Genomic DNA, 19,366 nt, shown 5'->3' with positions numbered 1-19,366 from the left:
TAATAATAATAATAATATATATATATATATATATATATATGTCCTCATGCGAAAGAGGACACAAAATGTTTTAAATAATAGAATAAAAAAGACTTTCGCTGGCAAGGACTACTATTGACCATAACCAGTTATACATTCCTCTATTTTTCTCGTTATGTACTGAAAATTTGTTAATGAAACCTATATGAAATATGTTCCTTATTAAATTTTAAAGATTTAATATTCTGGAAGAAGTTTTAAAAAATTTAATCTCAAGTTTTTAAGTTTTTGTTAAAAAAAAAAAAAAAAAAAAAAATTCAGATTTTCTCATTATTCAGACCTGTATTACAAAGAGGGGATTGCAAAAAATGAGTTGTGGTGTGAGGAGAAATACAAACTGAAATAGAGAGAAGGAGAGTTTTAAAATATAATCTTAAGATACAAGTAAGAAAAGCATTTCATCCAAGGCATGAAAATTGTTAAACAAAATGTTTTTACTATCGGCTTTAAAAATAAAAGTACAAGATTCAATTTGAAATTTATTTATCTTTAAAGTGCACTTTTATAAATTTTACAAAGTAAGGTATAAATTTAATTTAAATTGATTAAAAAAAAAAAAAGAATTACCTTGATTTATTTTATGTAATGTACATTTTGTTGCAATTTAAAAACATTATCTTTCATCTAGCAATTAATGATATAGATATAAAATTTTCAATGATTTTTTTTTTTTTAACGTGCAACAAAACAACATAAAATAAATCCAATGTAATAATGAAAAAAAGAGATGGCACTTTGAGTTTCTACATATGATCCATAGTGGAGCAGTTATTATGTTTTATCTTTCGACCAATTCATGTGATCTGTAGCAACCGACACCCGCTACATCACAGGCAGAAACTTTTCACAGCCTCAAGATTTGAAATCTATTTCACTCTGGCTTGTCCAATCATAAGTCAGCTCTCAATCACGTAACCGAGCATATAAAAGGCAACAATCAAACCTTTAATTCTCTTTCTCGCTGGTCTACCTAACAGCAAACACGCCAGAGGGCTTTGGTCCCCAGGCCTAATGCAAGTACAAAACAAGCTTCTCTTCAAACTCCTACTTGCTTCCACGTGCCCAAACGAACATACTTTGTCATGCTAAAGAACTGTCTTCATCGATACAACTCACACACCCATGACAACACGTCAACACACTGAAATCTTTGTCCTTTCTTCTTTAAGCGGCTTTGTTCATCCCAGCGATGACTAGCTATAAATGCGTGTGGACTGAGTTAATCTCCTCAACAAGCCGGCAATATATTAATTCTATCTTCACACAAGAACACATGTCTCTTTCTCCTTCGACAGGCCTGACCTATATCTAATTGTCGGGTATCTAATCTTCATCTCCACACAAGGAACTTTTCACGACTACTATAATACAAGTGAATATGAACACTGAATTCTCTTCTATTAACGAAAATGACAAAGTTGTTTAATATAGAATGAAACTCATTTCGCCGTCTCATTTCTATAGATCCTTAAAGGGAAAAGTGACAAGAACATTGACCAATTTACATGTGTCTTGTAAATTCCAGTGCTATAACCAGATTATAAAATTATGTTTACAATGTAAGGAAAGAGAAAGAAAACTGAGAATCGCATGATAAAAGAATGCCAACCTCTTGTTAACATGCTAAGACACGTTAAAAGTTTCTTAAAAAAACTTTTGTGCAGTAATTCTAAGAAAATGAAAGTAAAACGGAAATAAGTGTATGAAATTCTGACCAAATAAAGTTTTCTTCAGAATGTAAATTTGTTATGCGCTAATAGTATTGTTAGAACTGACGATTGTCTCTAACATGTAATAGTACATCACATTCATTGCCTACAAATTGAAAAAAACGTAAACGGAACAAATCTGTCAGAATAGAAATATTTTCTCAATGGCAAAATCATTTCTCTTTCTAAAATACAAACTTTATTTCAATTTTTTTATGGTGTACACTCTTCACTCTACTAAATATTCTATTATTTTGTTATTCTATCGAAATTTGGTGTCAATGTGCTGAATCAAACAAAAACTTACAAAAAGTTTCTAGAGGTAGAATAATTGACAGAGGAAGGCCAAGGAAAACATGGAAGTGATAAGGATGGATTTGAAAAAGACCTGGCCAGAGATAGGTTAGTTTGGAAGTCAATTTCTAAAAGCCGTCCAACACATGCCAAGATGCAAAATAGACGTTAAACTAAATATGATGATTTGGTAAATTTTTTACAATTAAAAATTTTTTAGAATAAAAATATGTATGGCTTCATATACATCGACTTTCAGTTCATTAGCATTGGGCAAGTCTACTTTTTTGCAAAAGAGTGTGTTTAGGAAATCATTGATTGAAAACTTAGGTCTTATCTCTTTCTTTTGGGAAAGTGCAACAGTCCCTAAAAGTCATTTTCTTAAAATAGCATTTCTTAGGAACAATGGTCTTGACAGTTTGCTTCAGCCGGCTGCTAAGTGGAACATCAGAGTAGAAAGAAGAAACTTGAAGGTTTTTGCTGGTCGCATTTATTGGAACGGGTGGTAACATAACAAGATTGCGACTACATAAGTTGAAAGTGAAAACCCAAAGAACGGTTGGTGCCCGGTGCTGAGCAACAATAACACTATCAGTAGACATGTACATGTGTGTAATACAAAATATCCCCGAATTATCGGAGCTGTTGAGACAAGGAGCTGGAGTTTTAGACATAGGGACATCATAGAAAATGAGGTCACCTGATGCGTTCTTCTGAAGACGAGCAGTCCATGTAAGAGGTGTGTCACAAGATTGATAGAGCTGCTGTTCCAGGAGAAGATATTCTTTCTTGTTCAAGATGAAAACTGGTTTGTCCATGTATTTTTGAGGAATCGTAGAAAGTCGTTTCATCCACCGTTTCTTAGGTTCGATACAAAATATAAAAGACTGGCAATCAGTTGCAGACAGATAGATATTAGGGAATTGTTCAGAAGTTAAGGGGTTCGCATAATAAGCATGCAGGACAACATAAACCTCCATGTTATCCGTATTCAAAGCCTGAATGTTGCACAAGTTCCATATCCCTGGTACACTGACATGGAAACAACGTTTCCATTTCTTTAAATACAGAGAATAGGAAAACACGTTTAATAAAACGCTATTCTCCTGAGTGTTACGAGTACAAAAGGCAATGTACAGTTTACCAATGCTGACAAAATAAGTTCGAGAAAGATTGCAAGTTTCCATCCAGGACAAATAACTTGGAAACACATTCTTGATTGGAAATATCTCTGTAGTTAGCATGTGGTAAAAGGTCACTTTATTAGTTTTCGAACAGAAAAATACCAAATATATACCATGTACAACACCAATAATTGAGCCATAATCCTGCAAAAGATTTATAGACATCCAACATTTTCCAACGTCACAGTATAAAGCTATAGATGGGTTGTCATCTTCTTTTACAAATACAACTGAATGCGCATGGCTTTTACGAGGTTTAGATGGGAAATCATTAAAACCCAGGCCTTTGACTAAATTAGGAAATGTTTTGGCTGCTGGATTAATAATCCGTGACCATATTTTGTGGGAACATAAATCTCCAGTGAAAAAATAATTTTGCAATAATTCCAATGCAAATTCATTCTGGTTGCAATGAACTGAAAGCCATTTCTTGAGCTGAATTAGCAACTTGAAGGCGGAACCACTGAGCTCAGATTCCAACGACTCCAATATGACTTGACAAAACCATCTTGGGATCTTTTCAATGTTGATATAGTCGGTTACACTTGGAATTAACTCTCGTAGAAAATCTCGACATATCAAGGCCAGATGTGGAAAAGAGTACATTTCAGCAAGTATCCAAGTATGGAAACAATTGTTGGCAGAGAGACGCTTCAGAAGAAACTGCGAACATTTGAACGCAAATTGTTCACACATTAAAAATGATGATGCGTTGAGAATTTCAAGTAAAAACTCATCGTCCAACTGGATCCAACCACAATAAAAGTAAGCAATTATTCGATTGAGAGAAATATCACTTGATAATACTGCAGATAAATCAATAACATTCTTTGTCTTGTAACCATCAAATCTGAATATGGCTTCCATGAATGGACTGACCACTGCTAACACCAAACTATGAACTAATTTGGAACCTGTGCCAACTTTTATCAGAGTGTCTCTGTCATCAGCAGATGATAGATTACAGACATGTCGCCATTTTTTATCTTTTGAGGATATTGAATAGATACTCGTTTTGTTTCCAGCTATGCAACCAATCCTCTTGATTAACCTACAAAGAAAAAAATCTATAATGAAATTAAGGTTTAAAATAAAATACTAAATTACTTATTTTAATATGCAGTAGACAAACATCCCTGTAACATTTATGAATACCAACCTTGTAAAATTGGATCAATTTATGGTTTGGTTTTATGACATAGCAACCCTTTTCAGGTTATTTAATGCCAAATTCAGTTATTTTGGAAATTGTATTCATGTTGCATCCAGTTATTTTGTAGAAGATTTTTATTCTTCATGCTCTTTGTATCTTCAATTGCTAGTTTTAGTGTTTGGTTTGGCTTTGTTTTATAGTGGATTTTATTGTTTTTTGTTCCCTGCCCTGCAGAACATGTGTTTTGCAATAGAAGGAAAATGGGGGGGGGGGGGAAGGAAAATGGGGGGGGGGGAAAATGGTGAGGGAAAGGAAAATGGGGAGGGAAAGGCGGATCGTTTTTGTAGAACATAAGTTTTGCAAAAAAAAAAAGTAGAAAGACAAAAAGCATCGATGTTAAGTGCATTTTGTCTCAGGCAGCCAATATCTTCAGACAGCCTGATCTGGTGCTACCAGATTAATTTATGAAAGTCTGTATATTTTGATGAGTTCAAGTTTTACTAAATTTAACCCTAAAGGTACATAAAAACTAAATATTTCAGTTTAAAAATCAAGCAAAGTATGACCCCAGGATATGGTGGCCCTAGGATATGTTCTTTTCAAGTTATGTGGAATATATTTTTCTGGACCCTGGCTATGGTATTTGATTATATACATGCGTATTATATACTGTATTTTGTTACTAATTTTTAATGCTGTATCCTGGGGTTTTACTGTATAGTAGAGCCACTTATGAAATTCTATTAATTTTAAAGAATGTTTAGCAAGTTTAAAACTAACTACAATTGTAAAATTTAGTTTTCAAAGAAAATTCTGTAAATAAAAAACACGTGCAAAACATTGGATATGAAAATTATTGCCTTAATTTTGATAACCAAGCAAAAAAAATTTCCATATTTTAATGTTACACACACACATTGGATGTACATTACTTTTCAGAAGTCCTGTTTGAGAGTTCAATATAGTTACAGTAATAGTAAAATTGAATGGAAAACTCATATCATTATGTCAGTTAAATATTATTAGTGTTGGGACGATTAATCGGAATCAAGAATTGGAACTTTTCAGGGTATTGGAATCGGTAAAAAAATACTCTAATTTCCGATTCCAAAACCGATTCCTTAAACATGTTAAACTTAATTTTACATTGTTGGCACTGAAGATAAAAATGATGAACATTTATCGTTTTTAAGTACCTAGCGAGTGACATTAAAATCTATATTCATAATAACATAAAATGTAAATATATTTTACTTGTGCAAAAAAAAAAAAAAAAAAAAAAATACAGGAACTGTCAAAAAACTTTAATGAATTAGTGGACCTGGTGGTTTGTGACACTTCTATGCTAGACACATTTGGGCGCCAGCATTTCATTGATTTCAGCATCTGTCTGTTATTAATGTTTATTTGGGTGCCCGGAAAACTCGTCCCGGGAAAACTCGTCCCCTTTCGCTAGGTAGGAAAACTGGTCCCGTATTGAATAAATATCGATTGAAAACACATTTTATGATCGTTCTTGAAGGAGATATTGTTTGATAAAATAGACTATAGCCCCCCCCCATAATATTTAAAAAAATATTTTTACTTGTTTAATGTTTTTTTTTTTTTTTTTAAATAAAATTGATTTTCTAAGTGTCCATTTTCTACCCAACTGGCTAAGTTCTTAGTGGTTTCACTTATTTTAAAGCGTTTATTATGTTCATACAAAGTTAATTACAAATTTTTTTGTTCTTGTTTTAACGATGTTTTTTGGAGTCATAAAAACAATAAAAAAACAAAACAAAAAAATTAAAAAACAGGGAGCGATTCGATTCGTGATTTTTTTTGTTTTGGTTTTTTAATTATGATAGTTTTTTTGTTATGTTTTTGTTTTCTCTCATACCAAATGTACTCATGCGTTATTTAAAATTATAATTTTATCAATTATCAACATTTATTGTCGTCCTGTCAAATTTTGCAAAAATTAACTAATAAATTAAAAGCGAAATATTTTTTTGGCGCGAGCGATGCCATGTGCTAACAATCTCTCATTAACTCATTTTTAATTCAAAATTCTAAAATCATTAAGAGAATGTTAGAAATTTCAGAATGCAAGGGCGATAATCTACCCCATTTATTTCTCCGCTCATTTAAAAGCGGATAATAGCCGGAGGCTAAAATGTTCTACAGATTAATTACTTCATTAACTTTGCCCGCAAGGGGGGCATATTATTTTATGAACATTGGTCGCAAAGTGCGTTGTTCATATCGACAGTCTGGAAGGATTTCGAGGACCCTCAACCAATCCTACGAGCGGCCGATTCTACCAGCATCTTCAACAAGAAGAAAACTACCTTCGCCTTTCAAGGCATGAACTACCCGCCATTGGCAGAAGCTAAAGAGGGCACTCTTTTGCAATATGGACTCCTTTTTTACCCTTTTGTAAGTAAAATTATTCTTGAATTTAAGGTGAGCCTTTGTTGCTTTTCTGTGTCTCTTTTATTCTGCCATAGGCAAAAACGAGTAAGAGAATTTCTTACACCGTTTTTATTGCAAAAGATATTCCTTCTCCCCTCCTCCCCACATTATTTTGGATTTTTTTTCCTTTCATTGTGTCGCCTTTAAAAAAAATATTTAATATTCATTTTTATATTAATTTGTAATGGTCCTTAAAGGACCATGTGCTTTAATGAAAAAATAATATATTGAATATTCAGTTTATATTAAATTGTAATGGTCCATAAAGGAACTTATTCATTGAAAATAAATATTATTTCATGTAAATTGTAAACTGAAGTTTAATTCGTAAAAAAAAAAAAAAAAAAAAAAAAAATGCCTTTCAAATATTTTATGATAATTGTAATCGTTTGAATAATGTATGAAGAAAAAAAAAAAAATTATATATTGATTCTTGAATTTATTATTGATTCATTGTTGAAATGTGTTGTCGAATGTCAGTCTGAACTGTTCTTATGGGTTTAAATTCCTTGTTCATTGAGAGTTTCGAATTTGTTGACGTAACCCCCTTCAAATAGTAGTGCTTCTCGTCGGAGAATCCTTTTCGCGCCTTTGATTTATTTCCCCACGTGGGAACGGCTATTTTGTTTTCTCGTGTCATGTCCTTCGAACATCGCAAATTCAAATCTTGTTGGTTGAATAGAAGCTAAAAAGTTTTGTATAACGGCTTCTTTGGATTGGATGAACGAGAGAGGAGGTGGGCGTTGTATAAATAATTTTTCTTCCGACATCGAGAAACGATTGTCTGAAATAGACGATTTATTAGATCAGTTAATTTTCAAATCTCCAGATGAGGAAAGACTAAATATATGTCGAGATTTCGAAATGTTTAAAGCGGGAGTCCACGATAGATTGGCTGAGCTCCAGCCGGAGATTGAGAAATCAAGGGATATTTTTCCCATGAAAATGGAGTTGGAGTGCCCCCCCTTTAGTGGGGATCCAACTCCCAATAAGTTTGAGTTCCGTGGGTTCCTAAGGAAATTTGAATTCTGTACTGCGAACATGAAAAGTGCAGATAAATTATTATTGCTAAAATCCAAATTATCAGGAGAGGCGTTTAATATTATTTCTAGGTTTGATGTGATTCCCGAGAATTACGAAGCAGCCTTGGAGTGTCTGAAGGAAAAATATGTAAATCCTTCAGTAATTATGAACAAAATATTCGATGACATTATTCCACAATCAGACCATTTTGCGTCTTTGAGGGATATCAGAATCCTCGTCCAGCGAGTCAAACTTGAACCGACAGAAATGGATAATTCCTTTGGCACGGATTTTCTTACAGATAAATCCACCTCAGGAAGATTAATAGCTCATATTCTGTTCGCTAAATTTCCGAACAGTGTTCGCAGAGAAATAATGAATAAATCCTGTGAACGGTTTCCTTCCTTAAAGTCTATTTTAACGTATACGTTTGACGTTATAGACATAATAATGGCGTCGCCTTTGAATGCGTCAAGGCGGGAAAAATTCCCGCCAAACATGTCGGGTTCGTTGAATGCAGGAACCCTCGTGGCAAAGAATTTGGAGCCAAAACAAATCAAGTCCTTTCAGAGTAACAATAACTCTAAGTCTTTGGTCAAAAATGGCGAAAATAAATTTTGTAAATTGTGTCAGGTTGATGGTCACCTGACAAAAGTTTGTTCTAAATTTCCAAATTCGGAATCTAAAATTATTCAAGCAAAAGAATTAAGATTATGTCTCCGGTGCCTCGGTGAGCACTCAGAGTCCAGTTGCAGGGGGGTTAAGGGGTTCCCCTTCCCTTGCAGTAATTGTGGTCTACAAAACCATTATTCCTTAATGTGTCCAAAAGAATCTAAGTCCTTTGTGGGACGTACTTTCGTGGCGGATCAGGACAAGAGTATTAGTCCTGTACTCAAGATATCTATGAAGGTTAAAGGGCACCCGGTTTATTTTTTCTGTCTGATAGATACGGGTAGCCAAAAATCCTTTTTCTCTAAAACAATTTTGAACCGGTTGATTCACAACCGTAATCTAAATCCTGAGACGGTACAAATGTCTGTCAATACCCTCGTGGGGAATAAGTCCTTACGTCTTTCAGAGTTAAATTGGGACATCAGCGTCCTTTTTATCATTCTGCATTGTTTGCTGAAAATTTGAAATTGAAATTTAACGTAAACAGGTTCGATGAGATTACGTCGAATTTAACTGAAAAAGGGTTTTGCCCTGGTTATTCTGAACTAAACGGTTCTAACATTCTCGGTATCATTGGCCTGGATCTTATTCCTAGCATCCATAATCTCAGTTTAATTAAGTGCTTGGGAGGTTCCGCTTGGAAACTCCCCAATTATATCATTCCCTTCGGTGAGGGGTCAAATTTTTTAAACAAAAATGATGAGGCTGTGGAAAAATTGCCAGCCTTCGATCAAGCTATTAAAACACTCCCTATGTGTCAGTCATATTTAATTGATAGTGTATTAAAGCCAGTAGCATCTTACGAGGATGTGCTGCAACCTTTTTTTGACGGTCCTGCTGTTGAACGTGGAGTAGAAAGGTTTTTTTCTCTGGACTCCATAGGTATCGAGGATGCCAACCAGTTGTCTTCAATTGATAAAGAAAAAATAAATGCCTTCGAATAGGCTATAGTTCTCAAGGAAGGAAAATATTACGTCGAGCTGCCTTGGGAGCATGACAAGCAAGGTGGAGTCCAATTATGTGCCTTCACTGCGAATAATGCATAGGGTGGCCCAGTACTTGGAAGGAAAGGGATTGTATAACGATTATATACAGGTCTTCAAAGAATACGAAGACTGCGGAATTATTGAACCTTTCTCCGTTCCCCATGGAACTTATGAGAATTATAAATGGATTCCCCATCGGCCAGTAATCAAAGAAGGTCTGGGAATAACTACAAAAATCCGCCCTGTTTTCAATTGTTCGTTGAAACGTAAAGGTAGCGTTTCGATTAACGATGCTGCTTATTCAGGTGTTAACATGACTGCATTGTTGCTAGATATTCTACTAGCTTTGCGAAAAGAAAAATATGTGCTTTTGGGCGATTTGCGCAAAGCTTTTTTACAGATCAGGTTAAAATCTATTGAAGATAAAAATAGATTGTTTTTTCCTCAAGGTAGATGGCAAATTGTGCGCCTACCGTTTTAATACTATTATATTTGGGTTTAATGCCAGCCCTTTTATATTAAGCTTTATACTTAAGCATCATGCCAAAAAATATGAAGCTGATTTGGCTTCACATTCGATTTCCAATAAATTCTATGTTGACAACTTAGTTACTACTAATAGTGACAGAGATACTCTAACCCATGTGTATAATAAAGTCCGCGACAGACTGAGAAGCGGGGTTTGAACTTCAATCCTGCAACTCCAATTGCACGAGCATACAAAATAAAATGATGGAAGACAGTACTATCTCGTCTTCTTCCCAACTTTGAAAAGGTGCTGGGGTATCAATATTCTGTTGAAAGGGATACCTTTAAACTCGCTCCATCTGTAATAGATGGCAATGCCAATACCAAACGCAAGATATTATCTCAAGTCTATATGATCCATTATCTTTACTTCTTCCTGTCACCGTGCAGGGGAAGATCATTATTAGTCAACTGTGGAAAAAGGAGTTGTCTTGGGATCAACAAATCCCTGAAGAAGTTAAGGCCACGTGGCAAGCACATGCCAACGGGCTGAATTGTATAGGGAACTTTGAATTTCCTAGATGTACTCTCCTAGCGGAATCCCCTGTTGAAATTATTTGCTTTAGCGATGCTTCTAAGCATGCTTATGGGTTTTCCATGTATGCGAAACAAGGTGCTCAGTGTTCCTTGAGGCAAAAGTGGCACCCATCAAGGGAAAATCACTACCTGTTTTGGAATTATTAACTATATTTCTAGCATTTAAAGTTATTCCACAAGTTTTGGGTGCTCTAGCGCCCATCAATATCAAATCCTTTTTTGTCGTGTCTGACGCACAAGTACACATGGATTTTGAATGGGAAGGCTGCGAAAAAAAATATATTAATTGAAAATCGCGTGTCAGACATTAATAAGTTCATTGAAAATATTAAACTTAAATATGGGATAAACCCTAAATTTAGATATGTTCCTTCGTCGGATAATCCAGCTGATCTTTTAACCAGACGTATTACTGCCTCTAAGTTCAAACAATTTTTCAAATTTTGGACCTGCGGACCAGACTGGCTTAATCAAGTTGAAATCAGCTGGTCCACGTCCCCCTTACCTTGTCTTAATGTTAACAGAAAGATGGTAACATGTATGTTCTCGGATGAAACTGCTTCTAATGAGAATCACTTGCCAATTAAAATATCTGATTTTTCCTCATTAACTAAGGCTATTAATGTCTTAGAAAAAGTTGTGAGATTCGGTGATAAATTACGTCACCGAAAGACTGACACCGTCAAGAGAGCTAAATTGTTGCTCTTCTCTCATTTACAAAAGGGAAGCGTTTCCCACAGAACTTGCTTATTTGCAACAACCCTCTAATAGGGCTGCTCCACCAAGAGTTACGGCCCTTGAGTTATTCCTAGATAGGGAGGGACTGATACAGACTCAAGGACGTATTCAGAACTCCGAGGTTTTTCCATATGAAGTGAAATTTCCTATATTATTAGGAAAAAATACGCACCTGACCAAATTGGTCATTATTGAAGCTCACCAGAATTGTTGTCATATGGGAGAAAATTCAACCCTTAGCAAGGTGAGGCTATCGGGTTTTTGGATCCCCCAAGGGAGACAGGCGGTGAAGTCGGTTCTCCGTGACTATGTTATATGTAAGAGAATTAATTTTCTACCGTACAAAGCACCCTCTGGGTCTCAACTGCCTTTTGATAGAGTAAATTTTGTCCGGCCCTTCAAATGTGTAGGGGTGGATTTTACTGGACATTTTTTTGTCAAAAACAATAATGAGGATGTCAAGATGTACATCCTACTGTTTACTTGCATGAGTTTACGTGCCATACACTTGGAATTGGTACCGGACATGAGCGCAAGATCCTTCTTGTTAGCGTTCGTTAGGTTCACCAACTTATTCGGTGTACCAACTCATATGTATTCCGACAATGCCAAATCTTTCATAGCGTCGGGTATTATATTATCAGACATATTTGTATCTGATGAATTTAGAGAATATTTCAAATCCACTACTATTGTTCATTATACAATTCCCCTGTACTCTGCATGGCATGGTGGAGTATGGGAGAGATTAATTAAAACTGTGAAACAGTGTCTTTCCAAGTTGTTGGGTAGGAGGAGGGTCGGTTATTTCGAGTTCCTAACCGCCCTTTCAGATGTTCAAAAGGCAATAAATGATAGGCCACTAACATTTATTTCAGCTTCTGATAGAGGCCTTGATGGGTTGACTCCCAACCATTTTTTGCAGACAGGATATCATCCCCGCCTGCTTATCAATCTTAGCGGTTCAGAGGACCCTTGTCCAGAACCTCCAAATAGAAATTCGCTCTTACATTCCCTTGAAATGAGGGATGAATTTGTCAGTAAATTCAAACGTACTTGGCATAATGACTACTTGCTCTCAATTAGAGAAGTAGACGCCCACATTACAGAAAATGAAACCTCTAAAATATCAGAGGGTGAAATTGTTCTTGTCAAAGCTCCTAATAAGTCCCGGGAGTTGGGTAGGGTAGTAAAATTATTGGTCGGAAAGGACAACAAGGTTCGTTCAGCCTCAGTGCTGAAAGACAGGTGTGTCCAAATTCATTCCTTAAAAAATATTTATCCTTTAGAGATAAAACATAATCCTGAACCTGCATTAGCAGAAATTGCGGAAGAAGGAGGCCCCTTCTTTTGCCCCACATGTTCAGTCGCCAACGATGGAACATCACCTATGGTGTGTTGCGACTCGTGCAATGAGTGGTACCATTTTAGTTGTGTCGGGGTCGACCAACAAGTTACCGTTGAAGATTGGGTGTGTCCGGATTGTGCGGACCAAACACCAAGTTAATAATTGTATATTCCTTTTATAGACTCATCATTACTAATAAATTCTGTTTGCCATAGAGAGATCGTTATAAGTTCAGATTGACAACAGACACACATTGAATTTAATTGCTATTATTGTGTTAATATTAAGTCCTTGGGGACAGAATTTCATTGTAATAACTTGTCCAAATAGGCGACAATCCTTAATTTCCCGATAAAAAAGAAAGAAATGAGTATCCATTTCTTTCTCTTCCTTCCTTTGGCAGTGTTAGAAATTTCAGAATGCAAGGGCGATAACCGCGTGATTTACAATCACGCGATTATTTCGACCAATGGTATTGCGTTGTCCAGTTGCTGCGGAGGATTCAGAAGTGGCGGGAATTTTGTGTTTCAAAAAACAGATTTCAACTAGACGTCGGAGAAAGCCGATGCACGTAAATCTCGCTCCGTGCCTAATGAACTAAGGCAGGGTTCTACCCCATTTATTTCTCCGCTCATTTAAAAGCGGATAATAGCCGGAGGCTAAAATGTTCAACAGATTAATTACTTCATTAACTTTGCGCGCAAGGGGGGCATATTATTTTATGAACATTGGTCGCAAAGTGCGTTGTTCATATCGACAGTCTGGAAGGATTTCGAGGAACCTCAACCAATTCTACGAGCGGCCGATTCTACCAGCATCTTCAACAAGAAAACTACCTTCACCTTTCAAGGCATGAACTACCCGCCATTGGCAGAAGCTAAAGAGGGCACTCTTTTGCAATATGGACTCCTTTTTTACCCTTTTGTAAATAAAATTATTCTTGGATTTAAGGTGAGCCTTTGTTGCTTTTCTGTGTCTCTTTCATTCTGCCATAGGCAAAAACGAGTAAGAGAATTTCTTACAAGAAAAAGTAATCACTAAATAAATTTATTAATCAATTTTATTGAAAACTCTGCTATCGTTTATCAAGAAACTTTTTAATATCATTTTTTGTTGGTTGTTTTTCGGAGGGAGATATAGTTTTTACCCCCCCCCCCTCTCTCTCAAAATTATATTTAAAAAAATATTAAAATTTTCTTTTTAAAACCAAATCTCCCTTAGTAATTTCTTTAATTTTCTATTTTTTAGCGATTATCACGACCCCTAAGATGTGATATACCGGACATTATTTCTCGTTCTCACGTAACACTTGTTTGTTTTCTGTGTTTTTTTTCTTTACCGAATAAACGATTCCAAATAAATTAATCAACAGTAAATAAGTAAATTCTTTTTTATATTAATATTAAAAAAAATATGTGGTCTCGTTTATGAACATAATAAACGCTTTAAAATAAGTGAAACCACTAAGAACTTAGCCAGTTAGGTAGAAAATGGACACTTAGAAAATCAATTTAAAAAAAAAAAAAAAAAAAAAAACATTAAACAAGTAAAAATATTTTTTTAAAATATTATGGGGGCTATAGTCTATTTTAAAAAACAATATCTCCTTCAAGAACGATCATAAAATGTGTTTTCAATCGATATTTATTCAATACGGGACCAGTTTTCCTACCTAGCGAAAGGGGACGAGTTTTCCGGAGACGAGTTTTCCTAAATTCGAATAAATATGTTACATTGAAAAACACAAAAAATATATCCAGTTTGGCAAAAAAGTAACTTATCTTGCCTTTGATAACATTTGTTATGTTTGTTTTTTGGCAACTTTTTCGAATCTGTGTTTTAAAAAAAAAACAAAAAACAAAACATTAAACAAGTAAAAATCTTTAAAAAAGAATATTGGGGGGGGGGGGCTATAGTCTATTTTAAAAAATAATATCTCCTTCAAGAATGATCATAAAATGTGTTTTTAATCGATATTTAGGGTTTGTATTACTGTACACATATATTCGAAAAAGTTGGCAAAAAAACAAATATATAACAAATAAATGTTATCAAAGGCAAGATAAATTACTTTTCTACCAAACTGGATATAATTTTCGTGTTTTTATTCAATTTAACATGTTTATTCATCTCAAAAAGCATACAGTGTTAACCGATGTATTGGAAAATTCAAAATGGTGGCCGACTCTCTCTTTAACATGGTAAGTTCGGGAAAAGGTGTTATAAATAATAAACTAGACAAAAAAATACTATTAAAAAACCACCGAATATACGTCAAGTTATGTCACGGTAACATATATTGAGCAAATTTCTAACAGTATTCAATAAGGGACCAGTTTTCCTACCTAGCGAAAGGGGGTGAGTTTTCCCGAGGCGAGTTTTCCGAGCACCTATTTATTCACCTCGAAAAAGATACAGTGGTTACCGATGTATTCGAAAATTCAAGATGGCGTCTCACACCCTCTTTAACACCGTAAGTTTGGAAAAAGGTGTTATAAATAAACTATACAAAATACTATTAAAAACCCGCCGAATATATGTCAACCTTAACATATATTGAGCGAGTTTTTAACAGTATTTTATCCGGTTTTTTATTTATAACATCTTTTCCCACACTTACCGTGTAAAAGAGAGAATTAGACGCCATCTTGAATGTTCCAATACATCGGTAAACACTGTATGGTTTTCGATCTGAATAAATATGTTACATTGAATAAAAACACGAAAAACATATCCAGCTTGGTAGAAAAGTAACTTATCTTGCCTTTGATAACATTTGTTATATATTTGTTTTTTGACAACTTTTTCGAATTTATGTGTACAGTAATACAAACCCATATATATGGTGCCGGGAAAACTCGTCTCCGGGAAAACTCGTCTCCGGGAAAATTCGTCCCCTTTCGCTAGGTAGGAAAACTGGTCCCTTATTGAATAAATATCGATTGAAAACACATTTTATGATCGTTCTTGAAGGAGATGTTTTTTTAAAATAAACTATAGCCCCCACCCCATAATATTTAAAAAAATTTTTTTACTTGTTTAATGTTTTTTTTTGTGTGTTTTATTATTTTCATAAACGAGACCGCATATTTTTTTTATATTAATATAAAAAGAATTTACTTATATACTGTTGTTTATAAAAGGGTAAAATCGATTTTTCTACCTCGCCGACTATGTTGTTTAATTTATTTGGAATCGTTTATTTGGTAAAGAAAAAAAAAAACAGAAAACAAACAAAAAACATGTCGAGTGTTACGGGAGAACCAGAAATAATGCCCGGTATATCACATCTTAGGGGGTCTTGATAATCGCTAAAAAATAGAAAATTAAAAGAAATTACTGAGGGAGATTTGGTTTTAAAAAGAAAAAAATTTTTAATATTTTTTAAAATATAATTTAGAGAGAGAGGGGGGGGATAAAACCTATATCTCCCTTCGAAAAGCAACCAACAAAAATGAAATTAAAAATATTCTTGATAAACGATAGCGGAGTTTTCAATAAAATTGATTAATAAATTTATTTAGTGATTACTTTCTCTCAATGATTGATTTTAGAATTTTGAAGTAAAAATTTAAAAAATTAAAAATGAGTTAACGAGATTGTTAGCACATGGCATCTCTCGCGCCAAAAAAATATTTCGCTTTTAATTTATTAGTTAATTTGTGCAAAATTTGACAGGACGACAATAAATGTTGATAATTGATAAAATCATACTTTTAAATAACGCATGAGTGCATTTGGTATGACAAAAACAAAAAACTAAAAAACAAAACCAAAAGCGTAACGAAGAATCGAATCGCTCCCTGTTTTTTAATTTTTGGGTTTTGTTTTTTTATTGTTTTTATGACTCCAAAAACCATCGCTAAAATAAGAACAAAAAAAAAAATTTGTAATTAACTTTGTATGAACATAATAAACGCTTTAAAATATACTTAGCCAGTTAGGTAGAAAACGAACACTTAGAAAATCGATTTTATTTAAAAAACAAAAACATTAAACAAGTAAAAATTAAAAAAAAAAAAATATTATGGTGGGGGGGGGGCTATAGTTTATTTTAAAAAACAATCTCCTTCAAGAACGATGATAAAATGTGTTTTCAATCGATATTTATTCAATACGGGACCAGTTTTCCTACCTAGCGAAAGGGGACGAGTTTTTCGGGGTCGAGTTTTCCCGAGACGAGTTTTCCTAAATTCACAGTACAGTGATACAGTACACACCTAACGAATGTAACGAAACCGAATGGAAGACGAAAAAAAACAAAAAACGAACAACTTTCGTAATAACACAAGTGTTAAAAATTAAAAGAAAGAGCACTTGTATTAAAAGAAGAAAAAAAAAAAAAAAATGAAACAAAACGCCCTTGTGCAGTATGCGGACGGCGGTCTTGTACTCCTGTTCTAGGTGCGTTTCATTAAACTGTCTCCAGGTGGCGCTTCTCGGTCAAAAATCATTTAAATTATTAATTTGTTGACCTTTCAAAGTTGGTTGAAGTAAAAAGGTATTCATGCAGTGCAGTGCATGCACTTATTGATCCGTGCTGGCTGATGGGGAGGAGGTTTTGTACCTATTCCGTACTTTAACGTTACAATTTATTCAAAACAAAAACAAACCTTGGAAATACGATCTTAAAAAAATAAAAATAAATAAATAAAACAAATAGCGCGGATCAGTAAGTGCACTAGCGCCAAAGTTTTTTTTTTTTTTTTTTTAATTCAATTGTAAGGTTAAAGTACAGAATAGGTACAAAACACCCTCCCCATGTTAAGAATGGCTTTTTAAATAACGTTATTTCAGCACGGATCAATAAGTGCATCGCGAGTACCGATTTTGTAATAAAGTGACGACCACGTTGAGAGCGAGCAATTTTGAACTTTGCCTGGACAAATATTAAAATTTATGAGGTTAACAATCCTGCAAGTTTCCAAAAATACCCCCCCCCCCAAAAAAAAATGGCGGACGTCCAACACATGACACTGAAAGTAATTAACGCTCCCTCTGACACGTGACCGGAAGTTAGGGGCACAGGTGTATTTGTTTTGACTTACATACGTGAATGTACACTGAATGAACAACAAATTGTTACGTGGTGCGGAAAGAAAAACCAAAACATAAAAAGCACTGGCCCTTTCTTAAATAGGACAAATTAGAACGAAAACAACGTTTTATGTACTTTTGCCACGAGTGTACGACGAACCATTCTTTCATCTAACAATTTAATAAAATATATATTTTAAGTTTAAAGTAAATTTCTTGCGTTGGCGAAACTACACTAGTACCAAATGTCTTTGGTTAAGAATAAAAGTATGGTGAAAAAAAATGTAAAGTTCCAGTCACGTGTCAGAGGGAGCGTTAATTGCTTTCAATCTCATAAGTAGGTCGTCCACCATTTTTTTTTTTTTTTTTTTTTTTTTTTTTTTTTGCGATTTTTAAAAAGTTGCAGGATTGTTAACCTCCGCCCAATAAAGAAAACTTTTAATGTAAATTTGCCATATTTCATGTAGAAAACGAAATGTTTTAAATGAGAAACTAATTATTTTGGTGCTTGTGCACTTACTGATCCGCGCTATTTTTTAAATCGTATTTCCAAGTTTAATTAAAGTTTTGATTTTTTTTTTTTATTCAGTTGTAAGGTTAAAAGTACAGAATAGTTACAAAACACCCTCCCCTCCCCATGTTAAGAATGGCTTTTTAAATAACGTTATTTCAGCACGGATCAATAAGTGCACTGACTGCACTAGTACCATTATTTTTTAAACAAATCGGGGTTTGTATTACTGTACACAGATTCGAAAAAGCTGTCAAAAAACAAATATATAACAAATAAATGTTATCAACGGTAAGATAAGTTACTTTTCTACCAAACTGGATATAATTTTGGTGTTTTTATTCAGCTCGAAAATCATACAGTGTTTACCGATGTATTGGAAAATTCAAAATGGAGCCCGACTCTCTTTAATACGATAAGTTCGGGAAAAGGTGTTATAAATAATAAACTAGACAAAATACTTTTAGAAACTCGCTCAATATATGTTACCATGACATAAGTTGACATATATTCGGTGTTTTTTTTTTTATAGTATTTTGTCTAGTTTATTATTTATAACCTTTTCCCAAACTTACCGTGTTAAAGAAAGAGTCGGGCGCCATTTTGAATTTTCCAATACATCGGTAAACACTGCATGTTTTTTTAAGCTGAATAAACATGTTACATTGAATAAAAACACAAAAAATATATCCAGTTTGGTATAAAAGTAACTTATCTTGCCTTTGATAACATCTGTTATATATTTGTTTTTTGACAACTTTTTCGAATCTATGTGTACAGTAATACAAACCCACAAATCGATCTAAATATTCGACAATCAAACTTTAGAAGCATTTGTATAGACTTAAAATGAACTCTTACCCATTTAAACACATACTGCTAGTGCTCTGCTACGATGCATCGAGTGAAAGATTATCGGACTAAAAAGTGCACACTTCGCTAAACACGACGACGATTCACAAATTAAAAAAAAAAAAAAAAAATGAGTTTAGAATTAGAAAGTCAACTGAAAATGTGGGCGATTGTTTTAATTTGCATATATTTGTAACTCGTAATTACGGGTTCGATTTCAAGTGTCGGATAAAAAAAAAAATGAAGCTAAATATAATGTCAACAATTCTAATATTGATTTTGTTGAGTATGAGCATTG

General features: G+C 34.1%; 1 protein-coding gene across 1 annotated transcript; it reads right to left on the bottom strand.

Moving 5' to 3' along the window:
* Positions 1–1,890: 1,890 nt before the first annotated feature.
* On the bottom strand, positions 1,891–19,166 carry LOC145247366 (uncharacterized). Its single transcript, XM_080109045.1, has 2 exons — positions 19,078–19,166; positions 1,891–4,277 (listed from the first exon to the last, which is right to left on the bottom strand). The coding sequence occupies exons 1-2, from the start codon at positions 19,089–19,091 to the stop codon at positions 2,369–2,371; spliced, it is 1,923 nt and encodes a 640-aa protein (XP_079965171.1). The 5' UTR covers positions 19,092–19,166; the 3' UTR covers positions 1,891–2,368.
* Positions 19,167–19,366: the final 200 nt, after the last annotated feature.

This window comes from Euprymna scolopes, chromosome 25 (assembly GCF_053919585.1).
Source record: "Euprymna scolopes isolate OS-2025 chromosome 25, ASM5391958v1, whole genome shotgun sequence".
NCBI classification, from domain to species: domain Eukaryota; kingdom Metazoa; phylum Mollusca; class Cephalopoda; order Sepiida; family Sepiolidae; genus Euprymna; species Euprymna scolopes.
The sequence above is the reverse complement of the archived record's forward strand: the minus strand, read 5'-3'. Positions and strand labels throughout refer to the sequence as shown.